This window comes from Neoarius graeffei, chromosome 12 (assembly GCF_027579695.1).
Source record: "Neoarius graeffei isolate fNeoGra1 chromosome 12, fNeoGra1.pri, whole genome shotgun sequence".
Classification (NCBI taxonomy): domain Eukaryota; kingdom Metazoa; phylum Chordata; class Actinopteri; order Siluriformes; family Ariidae; genus Neoarius; species Neoarius graeffei.
In genome coordinates, this window is record NC_083580.1 from 41,190,209 (window position 1) to 41,209,660 (window position 19,452).

Sequence of the window (19,452 nt, forward strand, 5' to 3'; positions counted from 1 at the left end):
TACAGAATTTGAACGACTTAAAATATGAGCTAATTTTATCCCTAAGCTATCCCCAATGAGCAAGCCTGTGGTGACGGTGGCAAGGAAAAACTCCCTCAGACGACATGAGGAAGAAACCTTGAGAGGAACCAGACTCAGAAGGGAACCCATCCTCACCTGGGCGACAACATGACTATAACATTAAAAGTTTTAACATAAAGTCAGCTTCGTTGATGCTATAAACCCCCCACCGACGGAAACCCGAGCGCATGTCAAATGAGTCTCACACTGACAGATATGTACAGTAAGAATGCATTAATTTTTTGTCAAATTATTTTAACAATGAGTTAGTATTTCCTATCCATTTATTTGCCAGTTTTGCTGTCAAAAAAGCCCAAAGTCCATCAGCTTCAGGGGTACTTTGTCCCCTTGTCCCCCCACCGGGGCTCCACCCCGGACCCCGTTGAGGGCCTAGGCAGCCCCCAAACCACGGCCACCACCTTTTCATTTTTGAAAAGTGGAGAACCCTGAATGTCTGATGCAATGTCAATAGAATTACTTTGCCTTGTTAAACACTGCACTGGTGTGTTGCCATATAATTCCCCAGAGGAATGCATTGCTTCTTACAACAGTCTTATCTTTGTCTTTCAGAAACAAATCAGCTCTTACTCAAGCTCTCTCTCTCTCTCTCTCTCTCTCTCTCTCTCTCTCTCACATTTTCTCCTAAAGGGGTTTTAGAACTCTTATGATGATGTACTTTATCTGTAGCTGTTAATGTGATTACTCGTATTTCCAGTGGTATTTCTCAGTCCTCTCATTTGGGATACTTTTGATGAACTGGCCCTCATTATGAACTAATTGAATAGCCCTGGTCTAGGCTATCCTGATACTTAACCCAGAAGTGAAAATAAAGGGTTTCACTTTATGCACTGACTGCCATTCACAACCATACATAAAACCACGTTCTAGGCCAGGGGTGGGCAATTATTTTTTCATGGGGCCACATAAGAAACAGAAAATTTTGTGGAGGGCCGGACCAAAAGGCTGAACTAAATTCTGCATAATATTAATTGTATTTCTTTATATAAAGCAATAAATAACATTGTTTTTACAAGCTGCTAAGACTGGTAAGAGTATGGAAAAAACGAGATTGCCTTACAAAAAATGTCATTTATTCAATCAAATTTCCCAAAACAATGGTTAACAAAATGTGAATGTTTGTACCATTTTTTTTTTCAGTCACATTCACCCCAAAACACAATAAAGACATCACAATATTGTCCTTCTACTCCAAATATCAAGCAAGATACATCATATTATAATAATGATGCCCACATTTGTAGTCTAATCACCTCATTTGGTGTTTTTCAGTTTTTTATTTGTTCAGTGAGAGAAATCTAGTCTCTGTTGGTCTTTAACGAGTGCATCAGAGTCAGATTGAATGTCTGAGGTGGAGATGCGAAGCACAGCTGACAGATGATCATCAGTCGATTCGGTGTAGGTATCAGATCTACAGATCAGCTCAGGCTCCGGCACCTGCTGGTGACGTCACACTATGTGATTGGCTGGACCGTTTGAAGGATGACGTACAAGTTTGTGGTTGGTCTGGACAAATTACGGAAGTAGTTATCGCGGGATTAGGTTTCATGGGATTTCATGTCATGTTCATGTCGCGCGCATTGCGTTTTTGTTGAACACAACTTCAAAATAAAAGCAATGCACATTCAGTCCATGCATGAGGTAAAATTAGAAAATACGTTTATTTTGTAATTTCTAATTAACCTTAGGCGGGCCGGTCAGAATGAACCAAAGGGCCGGATGCGGCCTGTGGGCCGTAAAATGCCCAGGTCTGTTCTAGGCGCTGGTCGCTAGATGGCACTGTTGCATGATTTGACCTCGATTCTGTTTCTGGCATCCTGGAACTGGAAAATGAAGAGGTGTGCTACAAAGTGTTTTCAGTATTTTTTAAGTTTGTTTCTTAGACAAGGATTAAGATCGTTACCTTGTTGACAGTTTCAGCGTGAATCTTCCGCCTTCCTCAGAACATCACCAGATGGCCACACAACAATTTACTGATCACCTAAACTCCATAGACAAGACGGGCAACATCAAATTCACACGCGAAGAGGAAACGGACAAGACAATAGCTTTTTTGGACCTAAAAATACACCACACAGAAGAAGGGAACATTGGAATTACAACATACAGAAAATCTACACACACCGACCAATATCTTCTCTGGACATCTGAACATCCCATCGCACACAAAATGTCAGTAATCAGAACACTATACGACCGAACACAGAACATCACGGAGGAGAAAGACAGACAGGAGGAGGACCAACACATCCAACAGGCATTAAAAAACTGCCAATATCCACCGTGGGCAATCCGAAAAGGGAAACTACAGACACAAACAAAGAAAACAAACAAGAAAAAACACCGAAAAAACAAACCGGGGCTTTGTCACACTACCATACATAAAAGGAGTCACAGAACGCATCCAACGATCCATGAGGAAATACCACATCAACATCCCGGTCAAACCATACAAGAACCTCCGATAGTTGCTAGTTCACCCCAAAGACAAAATACAACCGGACAACAAATGCAGTGTCATTTATGAAATCCCTTGCCGTTCATGTAACAGTCTATATTGGTGAAACGGGCAGATGCTTCCATACACGAAGGAAAGAACACCAAATAGAATGTGAGAAAGAAGCAACAAAAAGACACACAAGATCCGAAAAAGAAAAAGCACACCAAGAAAACCTAAAATCAGCCATTTCAGACCACTGCAAACGACAAAATCACATAATGAATTGGGAAGAGGCCAGAGTCATTCGCGCTGAAGAAAATAGATACCAGCGTTGGATTTTAGAGGCAGTGGAGATACGCAAGCGGGCACAAAGGACGATAAACCGGGATGAGGGAGCGTATGCGCTGTCGCACACCTGGAGCGCCGTCCTGGGGGAGCGACCTGACAGCAGGAGGTGTGAACTACCTATCAAATCGGGCGGGACGTTCACGCCTCCGTAACGTAACATCAGCTGATAAGGCACGTCACCACTTGACATCTGGTGATGTTCTGAGGAAGGCGGAAGATTCACGCTGAAACTGTCAACAAGGTAACGATCTTAAAAATCCTTGTCTAAGAAATGAACTTAAAAAATACTTAAACAGTCAGACATAATGAACTTCTACTACATGTTTTCATTTCAAATTTAATTTTGCCTATTAAATATTTCCTCTTGCATATTTGACAAGGTTAAAAAAAAAAAAAGGAAAATTTAATAGTGTTGAATTGTGCCTAAATCAGCCCTAGATGGCACCAAAATCTGAAGTGCCTTATTTCAAAATTTTCCAGGGCAGCATGCCCTTAGAATATGAGAAGGGGAAGGGAAAAAAAAATATATATATATCACTCTCTCTCACACACACACACACACACACACACACAGAGTGCTCAGTGTAAATGAGTACACTCCCTTTGAAAAGTAACAATATCTCAATGAACACAAACAATTTCCAAAATGTTGACAAGACAAAGTTTAATTTATATCGTGAAAGTAAGGTTAATAATACAACTTGGATTACACATTTTTTCAGTTTTACTCAAATTAGGGTGGTGCAAACCATCTCACAGAGACGTCCAGGTCATCCACGGAAGTTAACACCTCGACAGGAGCGTCTTCTGATGAGAAGGGTTGAAGAAAATCGGCATGCAAGTTCACTGCAGTTATCTAAAGAAGTAGAAAGCCAAACTGGGGTGACTATTTCCCATGACACAATACGGCGTACACTGCAGAGGAATGGCATGCGTGGATGCCGTCCACGAAAGAAGCCTCTCCTAAAGCCCAGGCACAAAAAAGCCTGCCTAGAGTTTGCCAGGGCCCATGTAGTGTTGTTTTTGGCAGCCATTTTTGATTTAGTTTTAGTCTTAGTTTTTTGGACGAAATGCTTATTAGTTTTAGTCACATTTTAGTCAATTCCATCCTTGATAGTTTTGGTCTAGTTTTAGTCATTCATTTTAGTCAATAAAATAATTACTTTAAAACATTAAATTAGGCCAATACAGAGATAGGAAATTGTAATTGAGGTTGACAGGTTGTGCATAACATAGTCTCAAAACAGTGTCTCAGAACAAACTTGTTTCACTTGAACGTAAAAAGTATGTCAAATATTCGGGTTTAATAATCAATGACAATCTTTCTTGGAAGCCTCATATTGATTTTATTTGCAACAAAATAAGCAAGGTTGTCAGCCTTTTGGCCAAGCTGAGACATTTTATTCCACTACATACCCTTATGACATTGGTATTGCTCTCTGATTCAACCTTTATTTAACATATGGTCTTAGTTCTTGGGGACAGGCTTGTAAAACTCATATAAATAAAGTATTAATCCTACAAAAAGGAGCTTTAAGATTAATCCATTTTGTTGATAATAGAGAAAGTGCCCTTCCATTGTTTTCCAAAACCAATATTTTCCCAGTAAATCATCTTTTCTATGAATGTATTTCTAAATTAATGTATGACGTTGTTAATCAAAGTGCACCCTCAAACATTTGTAAATTTTCTTCTATTTCTAGTATCCATTCTTATAACACTAGGTCATCTTACTCCAAGAACTTATATACTCAGTATTCTCGTACAAATCTACAAAAGAACTCATTTTCCCGTGTTGGTGTTAGGGTATGGAACCAGATTCCAAATTCTATAAGATCTTCATCTAAATTGTCGTTCAAGAAAAAAGTCAGACACCACCTTTTTTTCTGATTTAAGTAGATATGGATATGATGTTGACATCTCCAAACTCTTTCTTTCTACATAACTTTCTTTCTACATAACTTTATTTCTATATATAATTAAGAGCTATATATATTTATTTATTTATCTTAGTTTTAACTTTAAATATTAATACCATGCATGAATTATCAGTATAAGTATACCTCTCTATATTTTTTTCAATGTTATTGAATGATATATTACTGTACCTTTATATTGAATAACAAGTATTGTCTCCTCTTTTTCTTTGTTACCAAATAGTTAATTTGTCAAGTATGTTTTATCTTTTTCATACATATTTAAGTATTATATTAATTCATATAAAATATTTTTTCTTTGTAAACATGAGTCTGCCTTGATTAGCAGTGCGCTATTTGCAGACTCGTGTAGTCTATTATGTTTATATGTAATTGAAATAAAAGATGGATTGAAGTGCGCATGCTCTCTACAGAAACACTGTCTCGTGCAGACATCCCAAGTCTCCCGGAAGTTCCGGGAGTCTCACGCATATTGATAGTGGCTCCCTGATGCCCGCAAATTGGAGAATATCTCCCGGAATCTAGAGCAAGCGAGCAAGAGCGTGCACGCGAAACATTAATGTCTGCATCGCGCGTATGACGGAGTGCGCGAGGGAGAGCGAGAGAGACTGTTCATGTAACGCATGCTAGACAAAGAGCATCCTGATTGGTTTACAGACATCCAAACTCATTTCAGGGAGGTGTCGTGACACCCCCCTCGCTGATGGGGAAAAAAAGTAATGTCATGACACCTCCCTGAAATGAGTTTCTGCAGGCTGGGATGTCTGCTAGTGCGCATGCTCCATTGTTCACAGACTCGTGTTTCTGCCTCCGTTTAACATGTCAGAATAGATTAAGGCACAGCAACAGGTCAGAAAAGCTACATTTCCCCCCATATGTTTCACAGTAACTCAAATATGGATCAATATATGACAAAGCATTCAGTTGCTGTCCCACCAATAATCCCTGCAGGACAAGTTTTACTCATGACATATTAATTGAATTTAAGTTAGCTTAACCAAGCCAACTTTAGCATGAAGCTAGCGGTCCCATTCATTTTCGCCAGGTCACGGTGTTTTGGAAAATTTCATAGGAAATTCATCACAGCCCGACTGTTGAGTGACCTTAACCAAAGCTAGCAAACGTATGCATGATCTGTTAACAGGACTTCTTGTAATGTTAACTTACCGTCACAGAAATAGCAGCATGGTGAGCCTTTAGATGACTCTTGAGGTCGGTCGTATTCTTGCCACATAGTTTATAGCCACAGCGTGTACCTCTGTCTCCCACTACAAGACATTGTTTTATTTCTGCTGGATTATGTGTAAAGTATGTCCATAAATCATCGCGTCTTTTCCGCCCACCAAGCCCTTGTGCTGGCGTTGCAGCCTCCACGATCCATGAACTGTGTGCACTGTGACTGGTGGGCGTGGCCAAACAAGGACAGGATGCAGGTGCATTGCTGATATTTTCAGCATTTGGCAGACAGGTTGCACGCGCCGTTGGAGGAAATGCCATGCATTTTGATAGTCCTATAGCCAACCCACAAACATTTTCGTCTCGTCAACGAAAACAACAGATACGTCTCATCATATTTTCATGATCAAAGAGTTATGTTTAGCTCGTCACTGTCTCGTTTTAGTCATGAAAAAAGGTGCGTTGACAATCATTTCATCATCGTTAACGAAAACAACACTGGGCCCATGCTGACAAAGATGAAGACTACTGGGACTCTATACTCTGGAGTGATGAGACCAAGATGAATGTTTTTGGAACTGATGGCTTCAAAACTGTATGGCGTTGCAAAGGTGAGGAATACAAAGAAAAATGCATGGTGCCTACAGTGAAACATGGTGGTGGCAGTGTCCTTATGTGGGGCCGCATTTCACTGATGGCATCATGAATTCATAGACATATTGCTCTATACTGAAAGAGAAGATGCTACCATCACTCCGTGCCCTTGGTCGTCATGTACTTTTCCAACATGACTAAACACACATCTAAGGCCACTGTTGGATTTCTGAAGAAGAACAGGGTGAAAGTGATTCAGTGGCCAAGTGTGTCTCCTGATTTGAACCCAATCGAACACCTATGGGGAATTCTGAAGAGACAAGTTGAGCATCACTTTCCATCCAGCATCCAGTCACTCAAAAAGGTCATTGTTGAAGAATGGAAAAAAATTGATGTTGCAAAATGTCGCCAACTTGTTCATTCCATGCCTAGAAGACTTGGTGCTGTCATTAAAAATCATGGAGGCCATACAAAGTACTAGATGTAGTAGTTTTTGTTGTGGGGTGTACTCATTTTTGCACCACCCTAATTTGAGTAAAACTGAAAAACGTGTAATCCAAGTTTATATTATTAACCTTACTTTCACATTATAAGTTAAACAGATGTTATATTAAACTTTGTCTTTTCAACATTTTGGAAATTGTGTTCATTGAGATATTGTTTAAAATGTTACTTTTCAAAGGGGGTGTACTCATTTACGCTGAGCACTGTGTGTGTGTGTGTGCGTATATATATGTGTGTGTGTGTGTGTGTGTGTGTGTGTGTGTGTATGTGTGTATATATATATATATGTATGTGTATATATATATATATATATATATATATATATATATATATATATATACACACACACACTAGTGCATCTCAAAAAAATTTGAATATTGTGAAAAAGTTCAATATTTTCCATCAGTTATTTAAGAAAGTGAAAGTTATATATTATAGACTCATTACACATAAACTAAAATGTTTCAAGCATTTTTCTATTTTAATTTTAATCAGTATGGCATACAGTACAAAAACATAAAAAAAATCTCAAAATATTAGAATATTTCATTTCGAGTTTGAGTAAAACAGTATGAACACAGTGTATCTCTCGGTCTAGTTCAGTACACACAACCACAATCATGGGTAAGACTGCTGACTTGACTGTTGTCCAGAAGGTGATCACTGATGCCCTCCACCAAAGGTCATTGCTGAAATGGCTGGCTGGAAAAGGTGCACAAGCAACAGGGATGGCCGCAGTCTTGAGAGGATTGTCAAGAAAAGTTGATTCAAGAACTTGGGAGAGCTTCACAAAGAGTGGACTGAGGCTGGTGTCAGTGTATCAAGACCCATCACGAACAGACATCTTCAAGAAAGGGGATACAACTTTTGCATTCCTAATATATCAAGCTACTCCTGAGCCAGAGACAATGTCAGAAGTGTCTTATCTGGGCTAAGGAGAGAAAGAAATGGACTGTTGCTCAGTGGTCCAAAGTCCTCTTTTCAGATGAAAATACATTTTGCATTTAATTTCGAAATCACGGTACTAGAGTCTGGAGGAAGAGTGGAGAGGCACAGAATCCAAGGTGTTTGAAGCCCAGTGTGAAGTTTCCACAGTCTGTGATGATTTGGGGTGCCATGTCATCTGCTGGTGTTGGTCCACTGTATTTTATCAAATCCAAAGTCAACACAGTCATCTACCAGGAGATTTTAGAGCACTTCATGCTTCCATCTGCTGACGAGCTTTTTGGAGATGCTGATTTCCTTTTCCAGCAGGACTCAGCACCTACCCACAGTGCCAAAGCTACTACCAAATGGTTTGCTGACCATGATATTACTGTGTTTGATTGGCCAGCCTACTTGCCTGACCTGAACCCCATAGAGAATCTATGGGGTATTGTCAAGAGGAAGCTGAGAAACACCCGACCCAAAAATACGGATAGGCTAAAGGCCACTATCCTCAGCAGTGCCACAGACTGATCACCTCCATGCCACACCGCATTGATACAGTAATTCATGGTAAAGGAGCCCCAACCAAGTATTGAGTGTATAAATGAATATACTTTTCAGAAGTTGGACATTTCTGTATTGTAAATCCTTTTTTTGATTGATCTTAGGGAATATTCTAATAATTTGAGATACTGGATTTCTGATTTTCATGAGCTATAAGCTATAATCAAAATTAAAACAAAAAAGGCTTTAAATATTTCACTTTACATGTAATGAATATAGAATATATGAAAGTTTACCTTTTTGAATTAAATTATAAAAAAAGGAACTTTTTCATGGTATTCTAATTTTTTGAGATGCACTAGTGTGTGTGTGTGTGTGTGTGTGTGTATCAACCCGACAAATTATAAATAAAAACGGAATGCAATAATTTACAAATCTCAAAAACTGATATTGTATTCACAATAGAACATAGACAACATATCAAATGTCGAAAGTGAGACATTTTGAAATTTCATGCCAAATATTGGCTCATTTGAAATTTCATGACAGCAACACATCTCAAAAGAGTTGGGACAGGGGCAATAAGAGGCTGGAAAAGTTAAAGGTACAAAAAAGGAACAGCTGGAGGACCAAATTGCAACTCATTAGGTCAATTGGCAATAGGTCATTAACATGACTGGGTATACTGTAAAAAGAGCATGTTGGAGTGGCAGCGGCTCTCAGAAGTAAAGATGGGAAGAGGATCACCAATTCCCCTAATTCTGTGCCGACAAATAGTGGAGCAATATCAGAAAGGAGTTCGACAGTGTAAAATTGCAGAGAGTTTGAACATATCATCTACAGTGCATAATATCATCAAAAGATTCAGAGAATCTGGAAGAATCTCTGTACGTAAGGGTCAAGGCCGGAAAACCATACTGGGTGCCTGTGATCTTCGGGCCCTTAGATGGCACTGCATCACGTACAGGCATGCTTCTGTATTGGAAATCACAAAATGGGCTCAGAAATATTTCCAGAGAACATTCTGTGAACACAATTCACCGTGCCATCCGCCATTGCCAGCTAAAACTCTATAGTTCAAAGAAGAAGCCGTATCTAAATATGATCCAGAAGCGCAGACGTCTTCTCTGGGCCAAGGCTCATTTAAAATGGACTGTGGCAAAGTGGAAAACTGTTCTGTGGTCAGACGAATCAAAATTTGACGTTCTTTATGGAAATCAGGGACGCCGTGTCATTCGGACTAAAGAGGAGAAGGACGACCCAAGTTGTTATCAGCGCTCAGTTCAGAAGCCTGCATCTCTGATGGTATGGGGTTGCATTAGTGTGTGTGGCATGGGCAGCTTACACACCTGGAAAGACACCATCAATGCTGAAAGGTATATCCAGGTTCTAGAGCAACATATGCTCCCATCCAGATGACGTCTCTTTCAGGGAAGACCTTGCATTTTCCAACATGACAATGCCAAACCACATACTGCATCAATTACAGCATCATGGCTGCGTAGAAGAAGGGTCCGGGTACTGAACTGGCCAGCCTGCAGTCCAGATCTTTCACCCATAGAAAACATTTGGCGCATCATAAAACGGAAGATACGACAAAAAAGACCTAAGACAGTTGAGAAACTAGAATCCTACATTAGGCAAGAATGGGCTAACATTCCTATCCCTAAACTTGAGCAACTTGTCTCCTCAGTCCCCAGACGTTTACAGACTGTTGTAAAGAGAAAAGGGGATGTCTCACAGTGGTAAACATGGCCTTGTCCCAACTTTGAGATGTGTTGTTGTCATGAAATTTAAAAATCACCTAATTTTTCTCTTTAAATGATACATTTTCTCAGTTTAAACATTTGATATGTCATCTATGTTCTATTCTGAATAAAATATGGAATTTTGAAACTTCCACATCATTGCATTCCGTTTTTATTTACAATTTGTACTTTGTCCCAACTTTTTTGGAATCGGGGTTGTACACACACCCATACACACAGTCCCATCTGAGAGTACTGGAACATTGACAAGGACATTTCCTTAGTTTCTGCTATAGACTTAAGATTAATCTTTTGAATTTTCATTTTCAAATCTTTCATTTACATCTAGATATGTGAAACAACTTGGAACATGGCACCTTTGGTAGCAGACGACCTAATTTCAGGTGAGAAAAAAAGTACAGGAAGAGATAAAGTAAATAACACATTTAATTACATATCCATTGTTTGCATTACGCCAGGGACCCACTGACATCACCAAACTGTTGCATTCTTCTTTTATGATGCTTTTCCAGACTTCTACCACAGCTTCTTTCAGTTGTTTGATTTGGGTGGTTTCTCCCTTCAGTCTCCTCTTCAGAAAGTGAATGCATGCTAAATTGAGTTAAGGTCTTGGCCAGTCTGAATCCTTAAACTTTTAATCCCTGATGAAGGTCATTTGTTGTGTTGGCAGTGTGTTTTGGGTCATTGTCTTGCTGCAATTCGACAGGATACATTTCTCCATAAACTACCAGACAGAATTTTTCTGTAGACTTCTGCAGTCATTCTGCTGATGCCATCATGAGTTACATCAATAAAGATTAGTGAGCCTGTTCCTGAAGCAACCATGCAACCCAAAGCCACAATACTACCTCCACTGTTCTTGACTGATGAGCTTGAATGTTTTGGATCATGAGCAGATCATTTCCTTTTCCACACCTCATTAGAGGTTGATCTTAGTTCCAGAATGTTTGCGGCTCATCTCTGTATTTCTTGTGAATTTCAATCTGATTTTCTGATCCTTATGTTTAATGAGCGGTTTGCATCTTGTGGCATGGCCTCAATTTTTGCTCTTGAAGAAGTCTTCAAAAGGGTGGATTGTGATGCCTTCACCCCTGCCCTGCAGAGGTTGTTAGTGAGGTCACTGACTTGTTTTGGGGGTTTTCTTTACAACTTTCACAAATGTTTATCAGTTGCTGTTTTCCTTGGCTAACTTGCTTGATGTCTGTTTTTTAGTACAACTGTGTTCTTTCTCTCTTTTTTTTTTTTTAAATGACATTCAAAATTGTTGAAAAGGCTATGCCCAATATTTGTGCAATGGCTCAAATCGATTTTCCTCCTTTTCTCAGCTTCAAAATGGCTTTGTTTTCCCCTCTAGACAGATTTCGTCTTCATATTTGTTAAAGACTGCATTTGCTACAAAAAACAAAAAGGATAAACCGAGTCATTACCACAAGCAATCTAATAGGATACACCTGGACAAGAAAACACCCATCAGTTACATGTTACAATATTTTTAAATCACTTAAAAAAGATGTGGGTTCAAACAAAAAAGGTGCCATGTTCCGAGTTGTTTAACACATCAAGATGATCTATTCATTCAATCAGGAAATGAAGCCTGAAGATCTGCTCCATCATCTCCTATTCATCTAGCATTGGGAACCAAAACTCAGTTTCAGATTAGAACTGCATCCAAAATGCCAGGTACCCGTTAAATAAAAATATGAACTTTGGCTCTGCTTATTGGTTCTGTGATGACCCTTTTATCATACTGGACAGCATGCCATGGCACAGCATGCATGAGCTCACCATAATGTGCTTAACTGAACCTGATGGGTGGAAGCCCCCCCCCCCCCATTGGTTATTTTATCATTTAAGGATTTAAGGCACAAGCTACTCTCAAATAATCTTTAATATTTAGGAATATTGGGGAAAATTACACCTTAATTTATAAATCCTGATCTACTTTTCCTTTGCAGTAATCTCCAGCAGACTCTTTCTCTGACTCTCACCTCTGTATATCTTTGCTTATATTGTATTCAATATAACAGATTCTAAATTACAATTTATTTGTTAATTAATTAAAAAAAATGTAAAACCCACATGGCATGGTGGTGTAGTGGTTAGCACTGTCGCCTCACAGAAAGGAGGTTCTAGGTTCGAGCCCAGTGGCCGACGGGGGGGCCTTTCTGTGCGGAGTTTGCATGTTCTCCCTGTGTCTGCGTAGGCATTCTGCGTGGGTTTCCTCCGGGTGCTCCGGTTTCCCCCACAGTCCAAACACATGCGGTTAGGTTATCATGGGGTGGCCTTGGGCTGAAGTGCATTTGAGCAAGGTACCAAACCCCTAACTGCTCCACAGGTGCTGTAGTATGGCTGCCCACTGCTCAGGGTGTGTGCGTGTGCGCTTCAGATGGATTAAATGTAGAGGATGAACTTCACTGTGCTCGAGTGTGCATGTGACAAAGGCTTCTTCTTATTATTTATCCAACTAATGGCTTACAACCAGAAACGGGGCAAATCCTTACATCCCCAAAAGCTAATCCTGTTTTTTTTATAAAAGCAGCTTGTATCAAATAAAATGATGACACAAAGGAATGTATTCATTTCAAATGAAACACTTCTTTATAACCCAACAGTGCATACTTTTTTTTTACAAAAACATTCGATTCACATATACATACATATTATACACACACACACACACACACACACACACAACCCCGATTCCCAAAAAAGTTTGTCCATCACCTACAACCCCGATTCCAAAAAGATGTCCTGCATGATTTCTGTATTGCGCTACTGCTACATGATTGGCTGGTAATGGCATGAATGAGCAGCAGTACAGATGTTCCTTTAAAGTGGCTGGGGAGTGTGTATGTCCTGAAATAAGTTATTACTTTTAATATTAACTAATTCTAGCACTAAGTGAATCCCTCTGAAATGGGACTTTTTGTCATCTTTTTTCTGAGGAAGGTTAAAGACGTGTACTTATTGTGTTGCGTCTGTCTTACTCTTTTTTATTTTTTTAAGTGGTATACACGACACAGGCTGTGGAAGTCAGGATTCCTACTAAATGTAATAGGCTGTAGGGAGCCATTTGGAATCCAGTTTTTTGTTTCATTAATTCTGATGCTGTAATATTATGAAGCACGTGGCAAAATTAATGTTGCACCCCACAATTTAGTTATAGAAGTATCTTGCTTGTAAAACTGAAAAATGTTTGACACCGATTGTTCTCTGAAGGGATAAATGAAGTTTCTATCCATGCAGTAAGACTGAGGAAACCGCTTGGCATGAATGCTTAGACCGGCAGTGTTGGTCATCTTGCTTTACCCACAAGCCTGTGTGTGAATGAGTAAGGAGAGGCAGATTATGGAGGGATCGCATCCATGATCAGCACAATAAGTGCCAGTAGTGCTGTAGTTATTATGATCTAATCTGTTAAATGGTATTACAACTGCTTACATTTTTGAATGGAGGAAAAAACGTAGTGAATGGGTAAAATTATCTAGTTACTGAAAATTCTGATTACACCAAATCTACTACAATAACTAGCTAGATTTCACGTTGATAATGTTTAACTTTTTTTTATTTCTTGAAGCAATCACTTGTACTAATAAAATGTAGTACTAATATTTTATATGAAATTCATTTTTATTAAAACAATTTTTTGGGGGTTTGCCATTCCATAGCTCAAAGCACACTTCCTGTGAATGTAGGTCAGTTTCTCTCCCTAAATGATCCCTCTTTATTCCCCTCATGACAGAGGCTATTTTCACCCTAGTGGTGCAGGTTAGCTCTATTAAGCTGTGTTAGAATTCCAGTACTGTGCACGTTGGCCAGCCAGGTCTTTCACTTTCTAAACCTCAGGCATCTTCTTAAAACTCTATAAGCCGTATTAAAGTCTTCTGCGATTGCATAGGTTTGGGTATGTGCCCATCGTGAGTCTTGGTTTCACTGTGTACCCAGGAGAGACCTATTTGTAGTGGTAGCCTTTTTTTCACCTTATCACAGTGTGTTTTTAATATTTCAATCTGGTTGGTCAGAATTTATGAATTATTTTCATGTAACGGAGCAGGTAGGTACTGGTGTAACATGGCTTGAGCCCCCTCACCCCACCCCCACTTCCCAGCGTGCATTATTTTCATGTAACAGCAGGATGTTATTTCTTATTTAAACGTGTGGCTATCAGTTGAAAAACCTGTCTGATGTATTTGTGACTGAATTCTGGAAAACTAATAAATTTATGAAAAAATCAGGTTTTGACCAAAATTGAGAACAGATTTGGAAGAAGAAACCTTTGTCACATGCACACTTCAAGCACAGTGAGATTCATCCTCTGCATTTAACCCATCTGAAGCAGTGAACACGTGCGCACACACCCAGAGCAGTGGGCAGCCATACTACAACGCCCAGGAAGCAGTCAGGGGTTCGGTACCCTCCTCAAGGGCACTTCAGCCCAAGGCCGCCCCATGTTAACCTAACTGCATGTCTTTGAACTGTGGGGGAAACCGGCACACCCGGAGGAAACCCACGCAGACACGGGGAGAACATGCATACTCCACACAGAAAGGCCCCCTGCTGGGCTCGAACCCAGAACCTTCTTGCTGTGAGGCGACAGTGCTAACCACTACACCACCGTGCCACCCAAAAAGATAACGGTGGACAAAGCTTTAAAATGCTTGTGACCTAATAAAAAGGAATTAACACTTAATCAGAGAATAGAACTGCTTGAATTAATAAGTGATTATTTCCTCATGTTTGCGTGGTTAGAGATCGCTTGAGTTCAGAGACAATGAACTTTGTGTTTAAATGCCGTGAGTGACTTCCCTCAGGTGAGGAGACAGAGACTTATCTGGATGCTAATCACAGTGACGACTCATTCCCACTGTAAACATTCAAATTTGGCAGTAATGATGTCTTTCTATATGTAGATTAGTTTATGAATGTAGAGGGAAGCAGAGTGTCGTTTAGTGGAATTGGAGTGGAATCTTTTAATACAATGAGCTCTCAAGTTAGGTTGACGTGGGTCGGCCTTGGGCTGAGGTGCCCTTGAGCAAGGTACCGAACCCCTGACTGCTCTCTGGGCGCTCTGGGCTGCCCACTGCTCTGAGTGTGTGTACGTGTGTGTTCACTGCTTCAGATGGGTTAAATGCAGAGGATGAATTTCACTGTGCTTGATGTGTGCATGTGACGAATAAAGGTTTCTTCTTCTTTCTTTACATTTTTGGAGTTAAGTATACTTTAAAATGTTGACTAGAAGTAAAGTCGAGATGCAAAGGGAGACAAATTTCTGTTAATGAAGGCATGTATTTTTGCAGAACAACATATAAAATGTTAAAGTTAAACAATGTGAAGGGTTTTCCCAGGCCACCACCAAATGCATGCTTGGTTTCAGTGTTCCGTCTTGGTTAAATTGGTGTTTGTTTATGGTAGTGCATGCTGTGCACTGGACACTGATATGAAAAATATCACTAAGGTTTTATTTAAGGTTTTTTTTTTAAATCAGTAATTTTTATCAAGATACCAGTTTAGTGTTATTCAGAATTTTATTCTTCAGAACCAACACATATTGAATGTTCCTCACAGTGGCTCTAGTTTACCATGATCTGTTTTGAAGCATGATGTAGATGGAAAACGTGACGCACTTGTGAAAGTTATGGCTATTTAAATCCATCTCTATGACTGAGAGCTGCTGCTCTAGTTTAATTCGTTTTCCCCCTGCCCTGGAAAAATCTCACCTCTTTGCCTTTGCACCTTTGAGATTGGGTTAATATACTTAGTGATTTGATGTGGAAGGCTTTGAAATGCCTTTAATAGACAAACAAGCAGAGTTAGGACAGTTAGACCTGTGTCGTCTGATTCTAGTTTCACCTCGTTGGGACAACAGACAGCCCAAAAGAGCTTCCAGCAGAGCAAGGGGGAAAGTGCATTCATTTATTTATTTATTTATTTATTTAAAAAGAAGTTTGTCATGGCCAAACTTGTCTACTTTTGCTTCATGTTCATGACCAAACACTACCATGGACGTCTCAGCAAACTGTAATGAGCAGTGATTCTTAGATGGTCTTGGCTAATATTCTGAGTTTACAGCAATCGCTTTAAGTGAGGACACATTCTCTCAAAGCTATTTGGTACTTGGGAGATCTGAGCAGATATCAGACTTGTATCTGATCATGATCATATCTGCTTGCAGTGAATCACAAGGCTAAGAGGCTTTATGCTCTCCTAATGCCCAGGTCAGACGGCAGGCTGCAACTAGTTTTCAACTACTTGCATCTACCTGCGATAACAAAATGGCAGGTAGACACAAGACTGGTCTTGCATCGGCGCATGATGACAGTGTTGCAGAGGGCCTTTAGTAGAGGCAGATTGATGCAAGTGGATCACGATCTCTTCACATTTCAGCTGTGATTCGCTTCCAATCGGTGCAAATAGCAGGTTGATGCATGTAGAGGCAGGCGGTCGTGCAATGCTTGAGCGACCAATCGCGGGTTAAAGCAGGTAGTGGTATTTACAGGGTGGTTAAAATAAATAAAAAAATAAAATAAATAAATAAATAAATAAAGTGCAAAAAATGATGATGCATTTGTTTTTGACTGGTAAATCTTTCTTGTACTGTACCTGAATGTCAGAGAAAACCTGCTAAAGATCATCATCGGCTCTGTTTGAAAAAACTGCTTTAGTGCTTGGTATTCTATAGTGATGTCTTTTTTGTAAACTTTAGATGGTTTCAGATGGCAGGAAGCGTGTATGATCAAACAAACTTCCATCTGACCACCAGACAGCTAAGGTCTAATTGATTGATTGACAGCTCTGTCCGTAATAATCACAAGTTACCAATAAAAATACCAATAAAATAGTTACCTGTGTTTCTGTGATCCAGCAAGATTTTTTTTTTCAGTTGAAATGCAATATATTCAATATATTTTTATCAGTAGATTTGCATATTTTTATGCTTGCATCTAAACGAAATTGCTAGAGGCAAATTATCTGTTTTCCAATTTGGGTACTTTGATTATGATACGTCCATTGTTTTTTACCAGAACGAAACAAAAAACTTGCTGTTAAAATCTGACTTTCAGTTGGTATTGCAGCATTGAGTAAATTTTAAATGGTAAAATATTTATGGAGTAATAACAGATTTTGGGGGCGGCACGGTGGTGTAGTGGTTAGCGCTGTCGCCTCACAGCAAGAAGGTCCTGGGTTCAAGCCCCGGGGCCGGCGAGGGCCTTTCTGTGCAGAGTTTGCATGTTGTCCGCATGGGTTTCCTCCGGGTGCTCTGGTTTCCCCCACAGTCCAAAGACATGCAGGTTAGGTTAACTGGCGACTCTAAAATTGACCATAGGTGTGAATGTGAGTGTGAATGGTTGTCTGTGTCTATGTGTCAGCCCTGTGACGACCTGGCGACTTGTCCAGGGTGTACCCCGCCTTTCACCCATAGTCAGCTGGGATAGGCTCCAGCTTGCCTGCGACCCTGTAGAAGGATAAAGCGGCTAGAGATAATGAGATGAGAAAAAAATTGTTTGAGCTGCCTTCTCTTAAAGAACTTAAAAGAATTTAGATTGAACTGAATAATCTCAAATGCTTCTTGTAGCTTTAAAATAGTCCTAGCAGGTGACTCTGAAGAAAAATACTGTGTGTTTGAACACTGCCCGCTGTAAACACTTTGCATACACCCCAATGACCGACTCCACCGACCGCCACGACACCACCGCGCACGATTCCCTCATCGGCACAGTGGAGCACCACAAATTGCTACCTGGTCTGTGGGAAACACTATGTATATACACACATATACGTGTGTGTGTATGTATGTATGTGTGTATATATACACACACACACACACACACACACACACATATATATATATATATATATATATATATATATATATATATATATATATATATATATATATATATATAGTGTGTGTGTGTGTATATATATAAAATGTGTGTGTGTAGAGAATATAATTATTTTTATTATTCTGTAAATGGTACTGTCACTTGCTGGTTTTTGTGTGTTGAACATGATGGCTAACAGGTTGAGACCGTCCTGTACATCATCTTGCACATATGTATGATTTTGCGAATAAATGGTTTCATGTATGTATGTATGTTACGTACATACGTACGTACGAACGAACGAACCAACCATTTGCTTTAATAGATACACCTGCTCATTTATGCAGTTATTAAAACACAACCAGTCAAACTCGAGAGAGGTGTGTGTGTGTGTGTGTGTGTGTGTGTGAGAAGATCCCAGGAGATCAGCAGTTTCTGAAATACTCAGACTAGCCCATCCGATACCCCAACCATGCCATAAAGTCACAGAAATCACATTTTTCCCCTATTCTGATGTTGAATCTGAATATTAACTGAAGCTCTTCCCCTATGTCTGCATAATTTTCTTCATTGTGTTGCTGCCACATGATTGGCTGTTGGGATAATTGCATGAATGAGCAGGTGTACATGTGTTCTTATTAAAGTGTACAGTGAGTGTCAACACCAGTGAATAAAGACTGAATAAGCCTGTTCCCCATCCCCACCCACAGGTGGCTTATGAGTTGCTATCAGCAGAAGAACAGAAACATTGCGATGACTACATAACCAGCTTTTTTGTTTCCTTGACGATATTTACCCTTTCTACTGTTTACAGCCATTAAAAAAAACAAAACCATAGCTTGTTTGCAGCTCACAATAGCCCTTGCATCAGTGAGAACAAGTTGAATAAACCTCCAGAAATACAATAGGGATGAAAGTGATACCCTAATTTTTTTCCTTGTCCATTAATGGTCATCTTTTCCTTTATCTTTTTTTAAACACAGGAGCGCACTCGATCATTTGATGGCTTCAGCATGCACTCCCTGGAGAACTCTCTAATTGACATCATGAGGGCCGAGCAGGACACCCTGAAAGGTAAAAAAAAAAAAAAAAATTCTGGAATGGCATGGCCTTATGGGTGTCTGCCTTGTGTGGGTTTTATTTTTTTATTTTTAAAAACAGAGTGAGGCAGTTTGGTTTTATTAACCACCTATTAGCATATCAAGTTGTACTATGTGTGTGCCTGCATGTCCCAGACATAGCACATACAACCCCGATTCCAAAAAAGTTGGGACAAAGTACAAATTGTAAATAAAAACGGAATGCAATGATGTGGAAGTTTCAAAATTCCATATTTTATTCAGAATAGAACA

At 39.6% G+C, this 19,452-nt stretch overlaps 1 protein-coding gene across 4 annotated transcripts in view; it reads left to right on the forward strand.

Moving 5' to 3' along the window:
• Positions 1-19,452, forward strand: part of cpeb4b (cytoplasmic polyadenylation element binding protein 4b) — a 153,185-nt gene that overhangs the window by 46,604 nt on the left and 87,129 nt on the right. For 3 of the 4 annotated variants that reach the window (XR_009655739.1, XM_060935904.1, XM_060935903.1), the window contains exon 3: positions 19,084-19,174. Coding sequence is in view for 2 of the 4 variants with exons in the window: in XM_060935904.1 (XP_060791887.1) it covers positions 19,084-19,174 (91 nt within the window). In the remaining 2 variants the exon portion in view is untranslated. Of the gene's footprint in view, positions 1-10,608; positions 10,661-19,083; positions 19,175-19,452 lie in introns of those variants that run through there. The other variant, XR_009655740.1, reaches the window with a different exon arrangement.